This window comes from Thunnus maccoyii, chromosome 24 (genome assembly GCF_910596095.1).
Source record: "Thunnus maccoyii chromosome 24, fThuMac1.1, whole genome shotgun sequence".
Taxonomy (NCBI): domain Eukaryota; kingdom Metazoa; phylum Chordata; class Actinopteri; order Scombriformes; family Scombridae; genus Thunnus; species Thunnus maccoyii.
In genome coordinates this window covers 2,225,794-2,249,509 of record NC_056556.1, presented here as the reverse complement: position 1 = coordinate 2,249,509, position 23,716 = coordinate 2,225,794, and the positions used below count along the sequence as shown (strand labels likewise).

Here is a 23,716-nt window from a genome sequence, read left to right as displayed (position 1 = left end):
ATTAGTCGTAGTGTTTGACGTCTGAAAGCATGATGCTGTAGACACAGAAAGAAAGCGTGATGATGTTAACTTTCACTCCTGACCCGCCGTCGTCTCTCCTTTCACCCAGCGGAGGCCGGTGAGGCGGCGCTTCGAGTCTCCTGGCATGTACTCGGACGACGACGCCAACAGCGACGCCTCCAGCGCCTGCTCGGAACGCTCGTACAGCTCGCGCAACGGCGGCATGGCGCCGCACTACCTGCGTCAGACGGAGGACGTGGCGGAGGTGCTGAATCACTGCGCCAGCGCCAACTGGTCTGAGAGGAAGGAGGGACTGCTGGGACTGCAGAACCTGCTCAAGAGCCAGAGGATGCTCAGGTAGGTCATACTCTAGTTCATAGTTTCTGCAGATCCTTAAAGATGATTTGATTTTGCAATTTATGGCGTGAAAATGCCCTCATGTGTCCTAACATGGAGACTTAAGAAGGGGGAATAAATGTCGATATGGGGGCGGATGTCTGTGTATAAATACTTTGCCTTAAACTCCACTTTTTAAAATAGAAGAAGATGTTTTCTGTCTTTTGATTTAAGGGCAAACACGAATAAAAAACCCTTAAATATCGTTGCTTCAACTCTTTGTGTCATGGAACCTGCGTGTTTCTCAATCTGATGTGTTAAAAAGATATAAAGTAGGATAAATGTAGTTGATACAGATCGATTTTGTCTCTTTTTGCAGCCCCAATTAGCCAATTAGCTGCAAACTCACTGGTCCTATAGCTTTAAACTCCCTACAGATTAAAAGGGAGCGTTGATGTAAATTGAGAGCTGGGGATTATTATGAGAGGCTTGAATATTGGCATCAAATGATACATGTGCTCCTTGTTTTTCTGTCTGTCAGTCGTGTGGAGCTGAAGAGGCTTTGTGAGATCTTCACCAGGATGTTTGCAGACCCTCACAGCAAGGTGAGAACCAGCTGAGCTTCTACTGCATGATTCACAACACACAAAAAAAAAGGATTTACAACAAGTAAAAACTTCCCTTACAGAGATTAATAACTATTACAACAATCTCATAATCCAAATTAAATCTCCTTTGCTGGTAAAACAGTGAAAGCAGTTTTCAGACTTTTGTATTTATTAACTCCTGCAGCTGTTGGATGGTTTGATGAGTTAGAACTAACTGAAGGTCAAACTAACAGTGTGCGTTTTTTGTTGCATGCCTCCTCGCTGCTGCTGGACTCTAACAAACACCAGAGAGTAAGTGTTTACTCACCTTCTGATAAAACCTGCTGCTCAGTTTGTAACAGTTTATTACGACTGCTCTTGTGTGTTTTTACTCATCTGGATTACGACACAAACATTGATACACGAACACCAAAACAATTTTCCTGCTTTTCTTTCGTCTTCCTTCCTCTCCGTCTCTGCAGGTCTTCAGCATGTTTCTGGAGACTCTGGTGGACTTCATCACGCTGCACAGGGACGACCTGCAGGACTGGCTCTTCGTCCTGCTCACCCAGCTGCTGAAGAAGATGGGGGCCGACCTGCTGGGCTCCGTCCAAGCCAAAGTCCAGAAGGCCCTGGACGTCACCAGGTTAGCAGCAGTCCCAACGGCTCAGGATTCAGTAGCGAAACAGAGACAAATACACTTTATACACTTATTATTAGAGATATATTTTGCTTTTTTTTTCGATTACCAAAACTCCAAAAATCCAGCATACCTCCTTAAACAAGGCGTCTTTATCTGGATTGAAAAAAATACAGTATTATGATCATTTATGTTGTATCTTGCACCTTTTTCAGTGTTGCCAACTTAGCCACTTTCTTGCTAGATAACTTTTAAGACCTCATCAGCCACTTCTGCAACTTTTTTCCCCCCAAAAACGACAAATCGAGCGACTTCTCTCCCTGAAAGTAGTCACTAGTGTTCAGTCGGTGCGGCAGAGAAGCAGCAGATTCATTCGACCAATGAGCTGTGACTATGGGTACCTAACGACCAATCACTGATCAGCATTGTTTGTCCGGGAAACTTTCTTTTGTTTTTATTTTGAACAATTTAACTTGACTCAAGTTGTTTAAATTAGTGAGTTTTCCAAATTGACTTAACTTTATTTACTTTGTTTTTTTTAAAATGTCGTATATATTTATGTTGTTACATCATGATGTCACATATATGCAAATTAGTGCGTGACATCATCTAGCGACTCTTCAAGCTCTACTTTCTTTCAACTGAAAAAAGTTGGCACTGCCCCTTTTTAAGAAATTACTCCTACAGATGTTTTGTTATTCTTTTGGAGATATTTTAACGTATTAATCAGGATTAAAATAGCTGATACAGATTAATTAAAACATGACATCACAAACAGCTGCAACACTCTGTCTGTCTGCAGAGAGTCCTTCCCGTACGAGCAGCAGTTCAACATCCTGATGCGTTTTATCGTGGATCAGACGCAGACGCCCAACCTGAAGGTGAAGGTGGCCATCCTGCGCTACATCGAGGCGCTGGCCCGCCAGATGGACCCGGCCGACTTCGTCAACTCCAGCGAGACGCGCCTCGCCGTCTCACGCATCATCACCTGGACCACCGAGCCCAAGAGCTCCGACGTCCGCAAGGTAGGAGAGAGGATTCAGTCGGTTCAGCCGCCACCATCTTCCTCCCTTCACAGACCTCTCTTTTTTCATTTCTTTTTAAATATTTATGTTTCTTTATCTTGCAAGTTTAGTTCTGTTCTTTTTTTGTTTTCACTTTTTTTTTTTTTTTTCCGTCATTTTCTTCGTTCATCAAACCCCCAGACCCTTCATAACTGGGCAGGGGAGGATTTCTCAGGCCGACCCAGCACCGTGGCCTCTCTGCCTGGGGAGGGCAACCTGGAGGAGAGGTGCAAGCAGGTAGAATCTCCATAAAACAGCATGACTGAGTATAAATATAACCTCCTCTAACAGCCGGGCAGCAGCCGTCAGTCTGCACACCCGGATGTGAAAAACGCTCTAAACAACAACCTGCGGACAGCGGACGAGTTGTCTGAAAGCTTTTTAACACTAACGGCTCTTAAACGTACTGATTCCAGCAGCGTGAATCATGTTGAATTCAGTAAATATACAGTTTAAACCTGGTCTGGTTGTAAGTTTTAAACTCGTCAGGGTGCATGAGCTGCTGATGACGCAGAGTTTAATCAGTGCAGTTTTTAACTCTGACACTAACAGCGCCGATGTAACAAACATGACGTTTCTTTTCCAGCAACTTCTGCATGAACTGTGCAGGTTTATTTGTTTTCAGTTTGTTTTTTTAAGTCTCGATGCATCTGAATGATCCTGAAGACGACTTGGAGGGGGAAACCGCCGTTTTTTTCCAGCTTTTGCTTAATTTTAATTTTGCCCTGAATGGAAGCGCTGCATGTTTACCGCAACAAACGTCTTTGAAATGTTTCAATACGAGTGCAAATGCAATACATGTGTTTTTGATACTGATACTAAAACTTTGCATTATTTAGATGACCAAAGTTCTCTGAGTGACAGTCTCACGTTGGGAACATTTCCAGCTTGACTTCAACAGACGCTCATGTTGCTTTATGCCAAATAGGATTGGTTGTAACTAAATACATCACTGGCAGACCCTCCTTCCTTCCTTCTACCTATAAACTGGGGAAAAGAACTTCTGCTTATAGCGATGAAAAGGTTTTTGAATGTTGGTGTCAGCTAGAAAAGTGTTGTTTTAAATCCTTATTTGGAAAAAGATCAACATAATTCTCATTTTTCATTTAACAAAAGAAGCCAAAGTTTTTAATTGTTGAATGTTGCTGCACAAGAACTTTTCCAGAATATGTAAGAGTCTAAAACTTTTTAATTTAAATCAGGAAGTCTTTGGTCAAACAATAAGTAAACAAGAGCGTGAATCTGACCAGATATTTGATGCCAACGCCGCTCTTAATAAAACATTACGACTCATATTCAGCTGTCATTACTTATACTCTTGTTTTAGGAATTATCTGAGAAGTAAGGCAGCCAAGGAAATTCATGAAACGTGTTGATTTATTTCGTCCTTGATATAAGAAGATCAAATTTTTAGTTCTCTGTAATAGAAAACAATGCTTAAGATGGTGATTTTCTGCCGTAACATTAGACATTTATCTTGTTTTTCGTGCTCTGAGTCGCAGGTTACAGCACTGAGCAGTAAAAATGTTTAAACTTCATGTGAAAGCGTTAGACGCTTCAAACAAGCTTTGCAGCAGCAGAGAGAGTTCCCCTGCTTTTTATTGGAAGCCGGACAAGATTTTAGTGATCAATAAAGTGATATTTGTGTGTGTGTGTGCGTGCGCGTGTGTGTGTGTGTGTGTGTGTGTGTCTGTGTGTGTGTGTACGTGCAGGCGGCTCAGGTGGTGCTGATCGCCCTGTTCGAGCTGAACACGCCGGAGTTCACCATGCTGCTGGGCGCTCTGCCCAAAACCTTCCAAGACGGGACCACCAAGCTGCTGCACAACCACCTGAGGAACGCCAGCGCCAACAGCGGCATCGGCATGGTAACACACACACACACACTCACACACACACACACACACACACTCACACACCTGTAAAGCAGTTATTGATTGATAATTGTAGAGCACATTTTAACTCAAAACATTTATTCCTGCCCAGATAAATCACATCTGTTCCTGCTGTACTCAATATATTACACTTGTTATGTTAGAAGTGCTACAGAATTAGAATAATTGATGTGATTAATTCAGTAAAGAAGTATTTGAATATTGTTTACATTTGTATTTTCTCCATTTTAGTCACTGCTCCACACACTGCTGGTAGAGAAAATAGTGTCAAAAGAATCCTGCAGTGCTGCTCTTTGTTAATGTTAATGAACAAGCAATTACCACAATCCAATCACAAATCTACTGTGTAGAAATTAGGGCTGTAGTCGACTGGTCGATTAGTTGGTCGATATGCTCTCGTCCGACTAAATTCTCATTGGTCGAATAATCTCCGTGTTATTTTCATGAGTAAAGTGCTACATCAACAGCCTTCCAGGATTAATCCATTATTTCCTGCGGCGGGAGGGACAGACTAACAAATTACCTGTGAAAACAAGGGGGGTGTATTCAAAACACCCCCGTTGTTTTCACAACTTTGAACTCGCCCAACCTGATGAAGCCTGCTGGGTTTAACTGTACTCAACGGTTACTCAACGTTAACTCAACGGTTACTGAATCTGTGTTTCTCCATAATGACACAACGAGAACCCCCGCCAGGCCAAAAAATTTTTTTTTAATATTTGATAGCGTTTGGGAGTCTGTGAGCAGCGCTGTTCTGGTACGTGAGTCAACCTCTGTCGTTGCCTGGGAAACCACTGGTCGCGCGGCTCCGTTAAGGAGCATGTTAGCGTAGCGAGCGGGAAAGAGCGAGTAGAAGTGACGATGGATACGAGCGGAGCAGAGGAAAAGGTTAGTAGTAAGTTGTCAGTCTGGCAGTAAATGTACAGCACAGACTACAGTGTGTCAGCTAATAAATGCTAAAAAAGTCACGTCTGTTGTTTCCCCAAATGCTGGAGACGTGAAGGAGGTTAGCTCCAAAGTTAGCAACGATGGGTTAGCCTAGCCTGAAGACGCTAAACAGAGAAATACAGAACAGAGAAACGTGTGGCTGCCGAGTTTACTGTGCACTCTGTCCCGTTACATCCTCCCCGCGGGCGCTACTAATCGATTAGTTAAAGATTATGTACGATTTCAGTCGACCAAGATTGTCTTTGGTTGACTACAGCCTTAGTAGAAATAAGTATTTTCACTGCTGACTTAACTTCAAACTGCTCAAATATTAAATAAAAATAAAATGTTATTGATGCCCAAGATTCTGAACTGCACCATTGCTTCCTGTTTTCCAAACCCATCACAGGCTTTGCACATAAAACTGTAACTCCAGTAATTAATGAACAGCTACTAACTACAGCTGTTGTTGATGTAGTGTGGTAAAACTATAATATTACCCTCTAAAATAAACTCACAGCAGAAAATCTGCCTCTAATCAAATCTTTTCTTATTCTTGTAAACTAATAAAAACACTCATATTTCAACTGTTTCCAGTGCAAATCAGCTTGTTTCTAAGTGTTTTTTAAGATAAAATATAATTTGTCTTGATTCTAGTGTTGATTTATTCTTTCTTTGTCCTTGTTTTGTGTCTGAAACCTCCTCAAAAACAATAATAAACATAATAAACAACATGTCAGTGTTACATTTGTTACAGTTAAGAAGAGATTTCCAGATGTTTTGGCAGTGTGTCTTTAAGTCCAGCTGTGTTTTTGTCACCACGCAGGCGTCTCCCAGTAACTCAGCAGGTCGAACGCCTCCGCGACAGCCCAGCAGCCGCAGCAGCCCGCTGACCTCGCCCACCAACTGCTCCCATGGAGGCCTTTCACCCAGGTACGTTACAGCGACGCCCCCGCCCACCGCCGCCACGCCGCACCTGAAGACAACATCATTTCCACCTTCGTTTGAACATTTTCAAGCATCAGTAGTTTGTAGTTTGTGCTGTATTGATTTAGCTGATGTATATACTCGTGCATCCTTGTGCACGATACAAATAAAACAGGGACCTACTTGTAAAACATGGCGCCATAGTGCTACTAAAGGTCAAAAACGCCACCGGGTGACCTTAAATGATAAAGATTCTCCATGTTGTGTATCAGGAATTAAAAAGCAAATAGTTTTCAGGCCTTTGATGACATCAGAAGGGATAAATGAGACGTGTCCCTGCTTATTTTAAACTCTTTGAAGGTCTTGATTTAATTCTCGAGGGTTTCAGTGATATTTTTAGGGTTGAAAATAACCGACAGACATTACCGTCATTCACAGGATCAATCCTGTTCTAACAACCTGGGATTCATCGACTCCTGTAAGCAGGAGACAGAAGAGTATTTCTCATGTTACGACACAGTGTCTCCAGTCTGAACTCCAGTCTGAACTCCAGCATGTGAAGCTTCACCTTAAATGATCTTCTGCTAATAACCTTCGTAGTGCAAACAGTGCTGACCGTCCACTCGTTCTAACACTGACTGAGAACAGTGCTGCTCCTTATTCCCCCCCCCCACTTTTCTCACATCTCTATCTTCTCTCTGCGCTTCTTCCTCCTCCTCTTCCTCCCTCTCTCTCTCCTCCCCGGCTGGTCGCAGTCGGCTGTTGGGTTGGAGTGCAGACGGGCTCTCCAAGTTCCCTCCTCCACCTTTTCCCTCCCCTCATCCTGTTCCCACTGCCCACTCTTCCCTCAAGGCCCTGCGGCGTGCTTACTCACCCAGGTAACCCCACCCCCCTCTTCCTCATCCTCCTCCTCCTCTTCCTCTTCCTCGTACGGGGTTTCACAGTAAGAAGTCTGAGCAACATTCATGTAGTTTAAGGTTTATGCAACATGATACAAGTTTTAATGTTTTCTAATTTAAATTAAACTTTCAAAAAATGTTCCAGCCCCGACGTTGTGCTGTTTTTATTTAGATGAACCTTTAAGTTTGTTTCAGAAGTTGATTTTTTTTTTTTAACAAATAAGAAAAATATTTAGTGTGAGGATATAAGGAGGGTTCTGTAAATAAATTACTACACTTCAGCTCTTTAAAAGTTCAATTCTTTAAATCATCAGTTGATTTTCAGCCTCATTTTCTGGAGGAAATACTGTGAAACCCTAAAATCTCTCGAGTCAACAACAAGTCTGTCGTCACTTCTGCTTCGCTGCAGCGGTTTGTGGCTCCATCTGCTCAAAAATGTCTCGTTCACTCGTCTGTTTGTTTGGGTTCAGTTTTTTTTTTGTTTGTTTGTTTTTTTTGCTTTGTTAAAGGTTTCAGGTGAGGAAATGTTTAAGATGTCTCTGTGCTCGACTCACCTGTTTGTCTCTACCCTGCGTCAATTTGTCAACATGCACGGCTATGCACGTGCACTATAACGTACTGTAATATATCATAATGCACAATAAAGTGGACTGTTGTTTCCTAGTCATGGACAAAATCTGTTTGGGTACAAGACAGATATCTGAACCCTTCACTGATCGTTTATAGTCTTGAAAATCAGGAAAAGTTCAGGTAAATAAAGGTGGTTTCATTGCATTATGTGATGGTGATTATAACAGTTAAATTCCTGTCAGTTCTTGGGTAGAATCATTAATACGGATCAAAATCTTCTAATGAGTGATGTTTTAAATTCTGGTAAAGTTTCAAGCTTTTCTTTTTGTTGAATTTTGGGACCAAAAACTGAAATATAAAGCAAAGCACAAGATGTTTCTAAACTACAGAAACGATCGTGTTCGGTCCATGTCTAGGAAAGTGTCCTCAGTTATTGCAGTGCTGATCCACGACCGCCGGATGACTTTTACTCTGAAGTCTGAGGTGATCTTGAATCAGCTTTAGAGTAAAAATGTGGAAGGAACAGGAGAACCACAGAAGGTTCCTTTTGAAAAATCTGTCCTGAAGACTTGAAGAAGAATTTCTCTTTCAAAGAAACTTCAAGGATTATTTTAGTCAAAAAAAAAACCACATCGACAGATTGTTTCCTTCAGATGTTAGAAGATGAAACCAGCTCTCTATCATGTGATTATTATACGTTCCAACCAACCAGCTCGTCTCCTTCTCCCACGCTGCAGCATGCTGGAGTACGACAGCGAGAACCTGAACTCGGAGGAGATCTACAGCTCTCTGCGCGGCGTCACCGAGGCCATCCAGAACTTCAGCTTCCGCAGCCAAGAGGACCTGATGGAGCCACTGAGACGGGACGGCAAGAGGGACGGCACGGTGAGGAGAAAGACCACGTCCGGTTATGATGTTTACGATGATTAGATCAGAAGTAAAGTGACCTGTTTCCTCTGATGTTCTTCAGTCTGGAGTCGGGGCATCCTCGGACTCCGACCCTCGGCTCAGCGGTGACGTGGTGGAGGGCGGTCGCACGGCTCTGGACAACAAGACGTCGCTGCTCAACACGCCTTCGCCGCGTTCCTTTGCCGGCCCTCGCTTCAGAGACTACAACCCGTACAACTACACCGACAGCATCAGCACGCTGGACAAAGCAACGCTGAAGGAGGCGCTGTACGAGGACGCCGTGGAGCAGCTGCGAGAAGGTGAAGAACAGTCACACCTGAGCTTTCCTCTCTCTGATCTGAAGGGTTTAGTTTGTCATGTCGTGACTTTGAACTGAAATATTTTCCCTCTTTCCTGTCGTCCTTCGCAGGCCGCCGACAGGAAAGTGTTGAAAACAAGATCCTGAGCCCCAGAGCCTTCCCAGGTAAACACGTGATGTTATACTGAAGCTGAAACTTTAAGAGATGCAACTGTCACATCTCCAGAATCACAATGATGACGCTAGAAACATAAACCTCTTCACCTGATTAAACGTGACATAACAGAGCTTTTACCCTCCACCTGCAGCCGGTCCCGCCGAGCAGCTGGAGCTGGTCGGGGAGCTGCTGAAGGAGCTTTCCCAGAGCCAGGCGGGGGAGCAGGGCCCCGAGGAGCGGCGGGGGACCCTGCTGGAGCTGCTGAAGGTGGCCCGAGAGGACAGCCTGGTGGTGTGGGAGGAACACTTCAAGACGATGCTGCTGCTGCTGCTCGAGACGCTGGGAGACAAAGATGTGAGGACATGAAGCCTCCGTCCGTGTCTGTTTAGATTCTCTTTCATCCTCTGTTGGCGACTTTCTGACCCGATCTGACTCTCTTCTCTCTCAGCACACGATCCGGGCGCTGGCCCTGCGAGTCCTGAAGGAGATCCTGAGGAACCAGCCGGCTCGCTTCAAGAACTACGCCGAGCTCACCATCATGAAGACGCTGGAGGCCCACAAAGACTCGCACAAGGAGGTGAGGAACTCGTGCAGAAAACCACTCGCATCGTTGTAAGAGTTCTGTTATTTCACGCCCTCTTCCTCCCTCTTCCTCCCGCTGAAGGTGGTGCGGGCGGCGGAGGAGGCGGCCTCCACTCTGGCGGGCTCCATCCACCCGGATCAGTGCATCAAGGTCCTCTGTCCCATCGTGCAGACGGCCGACTACCCCATCAATCTGGCCGCCATCAAGATGCAGACGAGGGCCATCGAACGCATCACCAAGGAGCCGCTGCATCAGCTGCTGCCCGACATCATACCGGGACTCCTGCAGGTGAGACGTGGACCACAGCTGCAGACTAATTGGTCAAAGGGACAAAATACACTTAAAACTGATAAATAACGAAAGGAAAATACCATCAAATACTGAAACTGAGGCTGTAAATTCTTTCTTTCTTTATGTGTGTTTCTCTTAAAAAAAGCACAGCAATCAAAGAATATGAACAATGAATCTTTCTTTGTGTCTTTACTAGTTGCAGACATCAAAAACTATTAAATATTTTTATTTTCACACAATCTTTATTGGATTATTGTCTCAGATTTGATTTTCTGACATCAAAAGAGGAATTATTGGCTGATGTTTGGTGTTTATTTTGTCATGTGACATAAAAGAAGCAGAAAAAGACGCATCTCGCTGCTACAAGATGCACAAGTCTGGCTTAATATTGTACTAATTGTTCATTTGTAGATATTTTAGTGCTATTAATCAGTTAACAGAACAGACATCTGTCCTGTCTGTAACCACAGAGCTTTAACAGCATCTCCTCTGTGCAGTAACGAGTCCTGGAAGTCGTCCACTGTCGCCGCAGTTTGTCTCTTTCAGCGTTTCATTCAGTGTCGTCTGCCGTTGCAGGGCTACGACAACACGGAGAGCAGCGTGAGGAAGGCCAGCGTCTTCTGCCTGGTGGCCATCTACGCTGTGATTGGAGAGGAGCTGAAGCCTTACCTGGCTCAGCTGACCGGCAGCAAGGTACCTTCACTTCAGAAGCTTTTATACTTGCTTAAAATCTGAGCGCAAACTTTAACAGCAATCATCGTGTCTTTAACTTATCTAAGTTTTAACCAGTTATAAAGAAGAAAATGTCACTTTAAGTCATTTTACAGCAGCTGCAGACAGTGGAAAGTGGTGCAGCTGTACAGTATATATTCATTTTGAAAATATGTGACGTCTTGTCGGTAGGTCAGATAAACTGCCTGAACTCAAAAATCTATTTCACAACATCAATATATAAGTTTTATTCATTCAGGAAGTCTCATCAAGCTTCATATCTCCTTTGCTAGAGAGTCCAGAGACCAACACAACGAGACACAGACACTAAACAATCACAAATATTAGTAAGGTGCATGTTGCTGGAAACCAGTCTTCCCCAGTATAGAGTTAATATGACCTTGAACTCCAATTGAGGGCAAACCAATAGAAAAAAACAGTGAAATTGACTAGATTAGAAATATTAGTACCCATTAAGAAATCCTTAAAGGGGACATATTCTGCTTTTTGTAGTTTTTTGTTATTTATAAACTGTCATGATGTCACTTCCTTAAAGAGACAGGAGCTAAAACAGACGGAGGCTGAACTGAGGGGCTGCGTAAAAGGGTCAGAATAAGATAAATAAGGAGTTTTTAACTGGAAATCATGCAAAGATATTCCCAGTAGAGTCCCAGAATATGAGTATAGAGTTGGAAATATGTAGAATATTTCTCCTTTAACTGTGTTTTGCGCAATAAAATCATAAAAAGACACCGATTTTAAACTGATAAAGAGATAAACTAAACTGTAAACGACAGTCGAGAAGCAGAAAAGGAAGTTTGAAAAAGGACAAAATCATCTGCAGCTCCGTCGTAGGTCTGGCAGACAGAGGTCGAGTCCTCTAACCCTCCTGCTGTTTCCCTCCTACAGATGAAGCTGCTCAACCTGTACATCAAGAGGGCCCAGACCTCCACCAGCAACAGCAGCAGCTCCTCCGACATCTCCTCTTACTAACTCCCCGCCCGCAGCAGCAGCAGCAGCAGCACACGCACGCTTTTAGCTTTCAGCCTCGCCGTCACACAATAACCATTTTCATTCCATCAGCTGATCAGAAAGGAAAGGGAGGGGGGAGGGGGGGGGATCATAAATATCCAGATGTTCTTTTGTAGGACCTAAAACTCTTTTATCTCATCAAACCTCCGTCTGTTTTCACCATTTCATCCCTCGTGCTATCTGTATCTGAGAATCTGTTATCTCAGTTTGCAGTTTTCCGCAGCTTTTTCCTCATCATCTCGGAAGTCATTTTCAGGAGGTAAGGTGATCCTGGCAGCTAAGACGTTTCGATAAGGACCAGGCCCTCTACCTGAATCTTCCTCCTCCTCCTCCTCCTCTTCCTCCTCGTCCACATTACAGCTAGAGTCATGAACCCTAAGACTTCATCTTCCATCGACGGAACCAAGATGATCGTATATATAGAAACCGTTTTTTTGTTTGTTTGTTTTTGTTTGAGAAACAAGATCTCCTCTTCCTCCTCGCTCCTCATCTCACAATCGCATTGACTTTACAAAGAACATCTTCCCCGCGCCCCCCCCCCCTCCCCCCGTGCCTGACGTGAGTTCAAAGCTATCCTAGCATCAACGCCGTTTTTTTTTTTTTTTTCTTAAACTTTGAAAGAACGTGAGGTGAAACCACGGAAGAGTTTTTTGCAGTGCGACTTCCTTCCCTTCCTCTCACTGCCGGAGGGAAAAACTTGTGGCTATCAGTATTTTTATTCATTTTTAGAACCTTTAATCCACTTTGTTTTTTGCTTTGACACATCATACCTTTATAGTACTGTATATTGAATGTAAAAAAAAGCTTTGAATGACCGTGGATCTCACCTGTGTTTCTCCTTCCTGAACTACTGCCTCATTGTACCTGGTGGATCAATCTTAAAGGCATCGGAATATATTTCCAAACGAACGTGCATTTGATGAATTTTGAGCCGTGTTGGACAGTTACAGTTAAAAGGCTGCGTTCAAGGGTCCATATGAAGTTTAATTAATATGTCAAAGATGATGATGATGATGATGATGATGAGACACCTCAGTGAGTCTGTTACACTCACTGGTTAGTTGGTTGTCAAAAAAATGTGAAAACCAACCTCGTCTCAGTTTACATTCAACGATCATTTGGCTGGCCAATGATTTTAAGCACTACAGTGATTTTAAAAAAGAAAAGAAAAGTTTTATTATTTTGAGTCCAAGTACCAGCAGAAGATATCAGTGTTGTCATTTAAAAAAATAAAACAAATCAGTTTTTAAGGGTGGAAGAAAGAAGGATGTAATTTGGTCTCTGTGACGCTTATTAGTTTAATTTTCCTAAAAAAAAAAGTAAAAATTAAAATTTTAGACTTTTTTGGATCAAAAATTTTAAAAATTTACTGCAAGATTAGATTTTAAAATTACATTGAAATCTTACTCATAACTTACATCATTAACAGTTTCTTAACAATTCAACAATATTATAATGTTTTTCTTGCACATTGAGTTACAACTACTGTATAAAAAGTGCAAATAAATAAACTTAAATTATTTACTGTAGGAATTTAACTGCTCAGCTAATGTTAACTGTAGCTCAGCAGAACACTATCAGATGTAATTAAACTTTAATTTAGCCTTATTTTGTTTTAGTTTTATAACCATGACTGTAGCTGTTATCAATCAGTATATATAAACGCCACTTTTGACTGTAATAATTACTGAGTAATGTTCAGTATTCTCCTAATGTAATATCTTAATAAAAGTGAACTAAACTGATTAATTTAATTTTCCTAAAAAAAAGAAAATTGGAGAACTGAAATCAGTTTTCTTAAAGTTTGATTTCGGTTTGTCAAAGTAAAATTACGATTTTAGACTTTTTTGCATCAAAAATTTTAAAATTTGCTGCAAGATTAGATTTTAAAATTACATTGAAATCTTGCTCATAACTTACATCATTAACAGTTTCTTAACAATTCAACAATATTATGATATTATAATGTTTTTCTTGCACATTGAGTTACAACTACTGTATGAAAAGTGCAATTGAATAAACTTAAATTATTTACTGTAGGAATTTAACTGCTCAGCTGATGTAATGTTAACTGTAGCTCAGCAGAACACCATCGGATGTAATTAAACTTTAATTTAGCCATATTTTCTTTTAGTTTTATAACCATGACTGTAGCTGTTGTCAATAAATATATATAAACGCCACTTTTTACTGTAATAATGACTGAGTAATGTTCAGTATTCTCCTAATGTAATATCTTAATAAAAGTGAACTAAACTGGTTCATTTTTCTGACTGTGACTGACGCCGCAATAAAAAGAGAAGCATTATATTTATCTGATGCTACTCAAGATAAATTTGTGATTATGCTTAATACAAGCATATATTTATATATTTATATATATTTTTGTTATTTGTTTTGAACACAAAACACAAAGAGATTGCAGTTTAAATCACAATATTGCTCAGAAGAATTGTAATTTTCCTCAGATTTTACTTTTGCTTTCGTTCTGAGATTTCATTTCTGAGCTCAGTCTTAAAGCACTTTGTAATATAATCTACAAACATTTTGACTTTTTTCATTTTCCCTGTAAATTTCACTGACAGGAATGACACAACTTCCTCTTCAGATAGTAAAAAAGCTGCTAAAACACTTGAAAAAGGCTTGTTATTAATGAGTTATTTTTTGTAAATAATGTAAAAACTAAAAATAAAGATTTTACCAGGCAGCAGTTAAAGAGGCTAAAAACTGTTGTGATGCTTAAAAGCAGATGTGACGAGAAATTAAAACACATTTTCAGTCCAAGGATGAGAAAATAAAAAGAGTCCAAAATGTAAAATTAATTTAAATGACATTATGATGATAAACAGAAACATTTTAGAAAATTTAATCCAGTTTTCCAACTTTCTGTTACTGATTTGTTAAACGGAAAATTATCCTAATAAGCGTTCCAAATACCAAATCCATCATCTGTTTATATTTAAAATCATACAGTGTTTCCTGTTTTTAACAGATTTTCATGAGTGAAAATAAACTAAACAAAAGTCACTCAGCTCAGAAATTACAATATAATTATTTAAGAGGAGAGAAAAAAAAAAGCAAAAACCACTGAAATGACAGCAGTTATATTCTTATTAAAGTATGTGAAGCCGAAGACCCGGTTGTGTGTAAAGTGGGAGTTTATTGGTGCAGATGTCTGCTGTCTTACAGACGTGGGAATCCACAAACTGTCAAGTCAAGACTACTGTGATCTGTTGAGTTTCATTCCAAAATACTGTAATATATAGAAATGTTATATTACACTTATAAAAAAAATCTAAAGGTCATTATCTCAAAAACACACTAGCAGTATTTTAATTTATAACAGTTATGTCAGCAAAGATATAAATAAGACTTTGCTGAAGAAGTGTTCAGTTTGTTTTAAAAGATTGAACAGTTTTGGAAAGAAACTCGTCTGTTTCAGCTGTTTTCTAATTTGAATGTAAGTCACTTTGAGACTTGGACCTTCAAAATGTGAAATATTTTAAGCGAATGACAAACGGGCAATACTTTAAAAATCTGACAAACAGATTGACAATCTGAAGTTTAAAATCGACAATAATGCTAACTGATGAATTTTAAAGTGCCAGTGTTACAGATTGTCCTTTTAAAAAAATGTAAAGAATAAGAAAAGAGAGTGTTCGATCTTTGGACATTAGCAATAAACTCTAAAGAAATCCAGCTTGGATTTTCACGTCGAAGCACTGTAAATTTTCCATTGTGTTCCTCCTTTGAGACGCTCTCGCTGGTCAATGTACAGAAGTGTCATTTTTTTTTAAAAAAGTGCACCTATAAAATGTTACTGCTGCTTTATTATAATACTAACAAATACGCCTAATAACTCCAGCGTGTGTACTGTATCTCTACAGAAAGCGTAGGTGCAGTTATGACAAAAAAACAAATTTAATGATTGAACACTTGATTGGTTGAACTTTCCTGGTGCGTCATTTAAACATTTAAACTCCACCCGCCTGGCGCACAAGGCGAGTCCAAACAAACGCTCTACGGCACGTTGAGGAAACGTTAAGAGGATGGTTCAACATTTTTGGGAAACAGAGTATCTTGTTTTCTTGCTGAGAGTGAGATGAAAAGATCGAAAACCGCTTAAGTTTTTTTTGTTTTTGAGCAGGTAACACTAACGATTATTTTCTCGATTAATTGAGAAGTTGTTTGATCCGTAAAATGTCAGAAAACCCGCGAAAAATGTTCCCCAAAGCCAAAGGTGACGTCTTAAAAAAAACCAACAATCCAAAGATATTCAGTTTACAAAGTTTTAAAAGACCAAATAAAGCAGAAACATTCATATTTGAGAAGCTGGAATCAGAGAATTTCTACATTTTTTCTTTAAAAAAATGACTCGTTTGGCATCTAAACATTACAGAACACACTATAATGTAGTTATAAGCAGCTTTAAGGGCATTTCTAATATGTCAGACAGTTTTAATTATATAAAATAAATCTGTCAATAAACACTTAAAAAAATGTCCTTATATCTTCTTCTAGCTGCACGTTTCCTCATCTAACTCTCTGCAAGAAAGCGTAAATATGTTTTTCTCCAGAATGTCAGACGTCTTCTTTAGTTTACAGGCCTTACTTTATCTCTTCACACACACACACACACACACACACACACGTTACTCGGACTGTTAAATGTACTGTACCAGTGCCCGTTGTCGCTCTTCTCTCTCTCTCTTCTGAGAGAATTTGGCAACTTTGATCAACTTTTTAAACTCTGGATTGAATGTCGCCTCTACAGCATGTCGTCCAGTGATCCAGTGTTAGCCTCCAGCAGTTCAGGCGACTGAAATCCTTCCCTTTACTCTTTTGTGTACAGTCGATACAACGTCTGCATGCGTACAATACTACACAGGAATCGTAGGACATGTCGCTGTCAAATGTGGTTAATTTGACCAAAAAAAAAACAACTGAGCAAAAACTCAAAAATTTAACTCTTGATTTCCTGAATGTTGTGCCTTTTTGGGTTAAAGATTTCTGGCAATATTACCTGGTTGTCCTGTACGATACTAACCTGTACTAACACACTACACTGCTTACTTTAAGGTGGACTTTAGCCCCGCCCCCCCGCGCTGCAGCCGACATGAAGTAATGTGAGAACAAAAAAATGAAGAGATGCGGCGCTGTAAATACGCTTCAAGCCAGCGGTGAAATGATATTTTCCCATTGAAACCACTTACAATGCATGCCTCCTCCTCCTCCTCCTCCTCCTCCTCCCTCCTCTTCTTCTTCCTCCCCTCCTCCCCTTTTTATTTTTTAGGTTATTAGTTTTATTTCATGCTTTACAATATTTATATTATGTTTATTTTCCTGTGTATGACTGTATATATTTACATGTTTGGTTCTCTTTCACCTGTGATAGACTTTGCAGAACTTGAAATAAAGTATCAGACTTCTACTTCTTCTCTTTGTCTTTTATCTGTTTTACGTCTCTGTTCTTGTCCTCTAGCTTCTGTCTTCTTCTTCTACGATGGACGACAGGTTTGCAGGAAAGTGAATTTAAATGTTATGACTCAGAATAAGACTCCAATGCAAGTATTTAACACCTTTATTGAGGCAAATGTTTGGAAAAAAAAGGGATTAAAAGCAATTAAATCTTTATTGGCTCTTTACAGCATGCGGGTTTAAATGTGGATTTTGATATGTTTTTAATTTACTGATGTTTTTAATGGTTGCACATTAGTAGGTTCTGCACTTTTACTGTTTTTTTTGCAATATTACCCCTATTTCTGATATTATTTTTCCATTATTTTAGACTCCCTGATTGCTTTTTATATTCATTTATCCTCAAATCTGTGGAGCTTCTGATGCGTTTGGGAAACTACACTTATAAACTTCATTTCCCATGTGCCCTTGCATTTAAAAACACAGGTGTTCACTATTAGATGTCGTCACAAACTCAGAGATTCACTTTTTTACACAAACATTTGTTTGTCTGGTGTCTTCTGTTCTTCATAAACTCTGGGCTGGAAGGTAATTTAGGAATTTTATTGTGTTTTTTTCAGGCTCTTAAATATGATAAATCCACCTTTAAATCAAATTATTCCAACAATTAGTTGATACAAGAAAGTTTAGAGACTAAAGTCACTGTGAAGGTTGGATGGAAACCACCACCAGATGGCGCTCTCAGCTCTTCATCAGCTGAGGAGGATGATGTCTCAGTGTTTGATCAGTGTTTTATTTGATCAACTGCACATATTTATTGATGATTGTGGGATTATTATTATCAGTTTTGCTTGAATATGTTGATTGAGGTTGTTGTTTGATATTACAGGTCAGTTTTGTGCAAAATGTTAAATAATTCACAGTTTTTTTATCATTTTAGATTAAAGTTTTTATTCTGGTAAACTGTGAGGACGCTTCAGAAGAACCTGTGACTTTTCTCTGTTACAGGACGTCTTCGTCGCCATCATCGTCGTCTCTGGATTCCTTTGTGAGTTTCACCCCACGAACCACGAGAGAGTCAGATCCACAGACAGGGAGGCTCAGATCAGATCAGATCAGATCAGATCAGGGTTTCAGACTTTCCAGGTACAGATTGTTATAAATAGTCAACTTTTGTTTTTCCATTTCAGGATCTGTAACTTGATTAATGAATGGTAGAAAAGCTCAAGTTCTCTAAATTCTCTATTATGAGAAAAATGTATTAAAACAGAATAAAAGTGATACAAGAGGAGAGGTACACATAGACAAATTAAATCACAATCAAAATATGTTTTAGTTGTAAAAGGGAAAAAAACAAACAACATATTCATCAGCAAACCTGCTCTCAGCTCTCTAGAGGAATATTAGTTCCTTTTGTTTCACAAGACATGAAATTTAGTGACATTTGTACTTTTCTTTCTTGCAAAACAATACGTACAATGTAATCTATATCAGGATGGCTATCTATCAAGAACAATTCAGTTTTATTTTCCACATGGCCAAAGCTACTACTGAGGACACAAAGGTCACGACCTCTGTGTTTTAAGAGAGACTTTAGAGGGTTTTATGCAACTTTATAAGGAGTTTTCACTCTACAACTGCACATAAATTACATTTATTAAAATAGATTCTTGTATTATTTAGACTCGGTATCTTCAAATGAGTCTTTTTATAGTGAAACAGCATTTAGACCATCATGCAGTGAGAAAACACACAGAATTTAGATTTCAGCAGTTAAATGAATGAGTGAAATGTGAGGAAAAAATGAACATTTTGTGGGACACATGGTTGTGTGGAGGGACTCCAGCGATGATTTGCATTATAGTTATATTAATTAATTAATCTACCGTTTAATGGTTTGGTTCATGAAGAAGTGGAAAAGCGGATCGTGTTTTGTCTCACATTTGCAAAGCTGGAATCAGTGCATTTTAAACATTTTTCCTTAAAAAACTGACTTTAATAATTAATTGATTGTCAAAATGTCTGTTGGTTAATCTTTCTGATCAACTAATTGTATGTCAGTATTATCTAACATCCTGGCTACAGCCCTGCTATCACTGCAGTCTCTAAAGCAAGTTGAAAAATTAAAGCCACCGTCCAGAGTTCAGCAGCTTTAAAGGATCAGTCTGCAGTTATTCTACACCATAAAAATACCAAATACCACCACTGGTACTGAAGATGTAAATCTTTAAAAACTGCTCACAAATATAAAGTTTCATGTGTTTAACAGCTGATCAGTGTAGTTTTTAACAAACAAGAGGAAATAGTTTAATTTGTTGTGGGACTATTTTCAGCAGCGGATGAATCCACATTCGGAGCTGCAGTATTTCTGGCAGCAGGACGGTGCTTTCAGCGTTGTGTATGTGTTTTTAATAGCTTTTGGACAACAGTGGAGCCCTGTGGCACAGAGGAAGAAGATATATTTAGACCGTACTGGTTAGAAGATCAATTCACGGGATTTATTGTCCCTCAGCTTCAGCTCTTGTGGTTCACTTTATAGCCAGAAAAGTGATTCAGAAAACTCTCTCAGACGTCCCAACTGCCTCCTGAAAACATATGCTCTGTGGCAGTATGGAAATTTGGAGGTGGATTGAAACATTTTGAGTAATAATTGTGTGAAGATGATGATGATGATGATGATGATGATGATGGTGGTGGTGAGAGCCAGGTTGAGCTCCTCTCGTGCGATCGGGCCGTGTCGGTGATTTCAGGTGAACAGTCCGCAGGGCCCTCGCTGTTTGGTTTACAAGCTCCGCTCTGACATTATTATAAATCTTTAAACACATCTCTTGGATCACTGGCTCCTAATGGGGCGTTTCATTTGTACATCAAAGCGGGGCGTGGGGACGGTGCGCCGGCGTTGGATGAGTCCTCCCCGCCGTCAGACCTTGAAACGGCTTCGTTAGCATCTCTCAGCGGTGGCCGTGTGTGTCGTCGCCGAGGCCTGGCTGTTTCATCAGTATGCACATGCTGTTGAAAATTAATTTCATTAAAGGCGCTCTATTTGCAGCCTCCCCCCCCCCCCCCCCCCTCCTCTCCCTGCACCTCCACCCGCCCAGCTCCTCCTGTTTAAAAGCCCTCATAGTGTATGATTAGCGCGCATTTCCCCAACCTGGCTGGGAGTGGCGGCTAGGTCGGGAGGTCGCGCAAATGAAAGAGAACAACTTCATTGTGAGATGACTGGCCCATAAATCATCGGCCGTTTTCTATAAATCACGGCAGATGGCAGGGAGCGAGCCGAGGCTCATGGGAGCTCGTTGCGGCCCCTGTGCATGATGGGAAGGGCCGGGCTTAGCTGCGGCGGAGGCTGGCAGAAGCGCAGGGTCAGTTCCAGTTTGAGGATGCGGAAGACGTGAGGTGCGGTGGAGGCCGGGCCGACTTGTCACCTCCCCCCCCCCACCCCCGTCCCTGCAGCTCGGTCCCGGGCTCACCTGATGAGATGCAGACCCCGGAGGTCCTCGTACAGCACCTCTCCACGCTGCCCTCCGTTTAACAGGTCTAATCTGCCTGCTTAATATGGAGACAACTTCATCCCCCTCTCGTCCCCGAGCTGCGCTGAGACCTGTCAGGTTGACACTAAATGTCCGCCCAGGAGGGGAGAGATCTGCCAGGCGGACTCACACCTTCATTATTCATCATGATTATTTAACAGAACAGGATTCACCCGCACTGCAGCCCGGCTCTGCTGCAACACTGCGGCTTATCCTGTTTCAAATTCTACAGTTTAACATGAAGCCAGAAGTTGTAACGCTGTTGTCACCAGCAGGAATTATTCACAAAAACCAGCCAGTTAAACAACAACGGTTTCAGTTTTAGACACAAAAGAAACATAAAAAGCTTCTTTAATACTCAGCGGAGAACAGAAACTCGTCTCCTTTAAACTCGAAATGAATGAGGCAGTTTAGTGATTATAGAGATGTGCAAATACAACAACACAGGTTCAAATCTGCCAGTGACTTGTTTTAACCTCTTCAATCCCACTGACTTACCATTACAAACATGTTATACAGTAAAACATTGTTTAAAATCACAGAACTTTATTTTAAATATCAGTGTTTCCAAAGATAACAGATTGGGTGAAACTTTAGCACAAGACTAGAAGAAGAATATTTCCATCTGATGGAAGAAACACTGCAGAGAAATTAATTCTTTATTAATAAACTCATTTATTCAACAACACAGTAAAACTGGTGACTAAATGACAAAGTCTCAGATTCTGTCTTTTCCTGTTCAGCTTCTCAGCAGATTTATTTTTATTTCTGTTTCTATTCTATTTATCTCCAGTGTTTCATTCATGTATTTATTTTTTTATTTATCCTTTATTTAACCAGACAGGTCCCATTGAGATATAACATCTCTTCTTCCAGGGAGTCCTGGTTAAGATGGCAGCAGAAAAAAATAAAAAGGTTTCATATAAAAGTACATACGAGGACAAATGACATCACAAAAAACATAACAACACAAACAGACACAAAGCATACAGGGATCAGAAGTTAGAAAGATTTGTGCACTTTTTAAAAGCAGTAATATTGTGTAAAAACTGCTTTCTGAGCCGTTACAGTAAAGTCGTTCCTCTTGCTGCCAGTAGAGGGAGCTTCAGAGCTGCTGGAGGACTGACAGCAACACTGAGACAGAACATCTTTCTACCTGTTGAACAGGAACTAATGTAGAAGAGAGACGAGTGTGAAAGTGTCACTTCGAGTCGTCAGGTATGAACATGCAGGTACAGGCTGCAGTGTTACTACATTTCCCAGAAGTCACCTGTTCATCGAATAGTTTGGGCGCGACAATAAAGGTCTTTTTCCTTCTGTTGGACTTTTCTGCTGATGCAGTTTGAGGTTCTGGAGGTGATGCTCACTTTGTGGCTCATAGTAACTACCTTCTTCTTCTTCTTCTTCTTCTTCTGTTTCATCTTCTGCTTCTGTTTCTTCTTCTTCTTCTTCTTCTTCTTCTTTTGTTTCTTCTTCTTCTTTTTCTTTTTCTTCTTCTGTTTCTTCTTCTCTTTCTTTTTCTTTTTCTTCTTCTGTTTCTTCTTTTTCTTCTTCTTCTCCTCCTCCTCCCTTTTTTTATAGACATTTGTTGACAAACCAGTCTTCACTCATGGTCCACTTACTTGCTTTCTTGGGAGCTTTTGACTGCATCAGTCAGCAGATGAAGTTAAATTATTTTAGGCTGAAAAGTTGAGCTTAATAGTTCAGTCTTGACCTTGAAAACAGCAGCTGACAAGATAATCTCTAATCAAGGGCCACTTATAGTCCTTGCTTGTTCTGGAGCTTTTGACTGAACCACATGGTCTTCAACACACATGTTGGCTTAAACTTGAACTGCTGAGCTTGGATTTTAAGCCAACATCGACAAGAATAATGGAAAGTTGGAACATCCATATTTATATGACACCTGAGCAAACTCTGTCTGTCAATGAAGACCATGTGATACGGTCAAAAGCTCAAGAGCAAGCAACTAAAGTGGGCTTTGAGTGGAGCTCAATCATAGAAATTTGCTTTAAAATGTTAAAATGCTTTTAAAATGAACTTAAAAATGCCCCGTGAGTAGAAAAACATCACAATAAACCTGTTATGCTTGTTGCTGATCCAGTTTAAAATCCAGTGGTGTTAACGTGGTGCACAGCTGCCCAGATGTGTCTCCTCTCAGCACAGAAGGCGACACTTTGTCTTCAACTGATCTCTTCTCATCGTGCGAGCTCTCAACACCATATCAGGCTGATTAAAGTCTTTATTTAAGGGAGGAAATAAAAGACGAGAGACAAAGACGGGATTTATGGGGTTGTCTTGTCCGCTGCACAGATCTGCCTCACCTGCTGACCTCGGGGGGGGGGGGGGTCGACGGAGACCCCTGCTCCGTCCTGATTGGCCGGTGCAGTTCTCTCGTCTTCATCAAAACGCTGCACAAAAACCGTTTTCCTAGAAGGCGACCAGATCCCGGTTGACATCTGGTCTAAATTGCCACTTTTGATAATTGAGGGCCTGATTTTTTTTGTGTTTTTTTTTTTGGAGAGTTTATGTTGAAAACAGTTTTCACAAAGAAAGCAGAGGAGGAGCTGTTTGTTATTCTTCTCTGCACAATTTAAGAGCACTAAAAGATGTTTAAACAAGACGTATAATGACACAGGAGGAGTTATGAGGGGGGTTTTTAGAGCTGAGAAGACTCCTTATCTAACAGGTAGTTAAATACATACAGTTTGCATCTATTTTCAATAAATGCTCTTTAAATTATGCAGCATTTTATTAGCTGAAATCTCTTTTTTTATCTTATGTTTAAATCAAATAAATATTCTAGATGATTTGTACATCATTTTGCAAACTTTCCCCCAAATTCAGATATATTTAGCATCTTTGCACAGCATCGATCCTTCTAAATGAGTAAAATGATGATGAGTCGAGTCATGTGATGAACTCCAACCTGTTCTATGGCTCCA

General features: G+C 40.5%; 1 protein-coding gene across 6 annotated transcripts in view; it reads left to right on the top strand.

Annotated features, from left to right (window-relative positions):
• The window catches only part of LOC121891815 (CLIP-associating protein 1-B-like), an 83,448-nt gene that overhangs the window by 40,733 nt on the left and 18,999 nt on the right, over window positions 1-23,716 (top strand). For 4 of the 6 annotated variants that reach the window (XM_042404417.1, XM_042404415.1, XM_042404416.1 and 1 more), the window contains 15 exons: window positions 110-357; window positions 878-941; window positions 1,233-1,235; window positions 1,406-1,569; window positions 2,366-2,588; window positions 4,340-4,492; window positions 6,273-6,379; window positions 8,580-8,727; window positions 8,813-9,050; window positions 9,161-9,214; window positions 9,358-9,560; window positions 9,655-9,783; window positions 9,871-10,077; window positions 10,657-10,773; window positions 11,701-11,882. In XM_042404417.1, coding sequence (XP_042260351.1) covers window positions 110-357; window positions 878-941; window positions 1,233-1,235; window positions 1,406-1,569; window positions 2,366-2,588; window positions 4,340-4,492; window positions 6,273-6,379; window positions 8,580-8,727; window positions 8,813-9,050; window positions 9,161-9,214; window positions 9,358-9,560; window positions 9,655-9,783; window positions 9,871-10,077; window positions 10,657-10,773; window positions 11,701-11,784 — 2,142 coding nt within the window. In that variant the 3' untranslated portion in view covers window positions 11,785-11,882. Of the gene's footprint in view, window positions 1-109; window positions 358-877; window positions 942-1,232; window positions 1,236-1,405; window positions 1,570-2,365; window positions 2,589-2,768; window positions 2,865-4,339; window positions 4,493-6,272; window positions 6,380-8,579; window positions 8,728-8,812; window positions 9,051-9,160; window positions 9,215-9,357; window positions 9,561-9,654; window positions 9,784-9,870; window positions 10,078-10,656; window positions 10,774-11,700; window positions 11,883-18,249; window positions 18,290-23,716 lie in introns of those variants that run through there. The other 2 variants (XM_042404413.1, XM_042404414.1) reach the window with 2 other exon arrangements.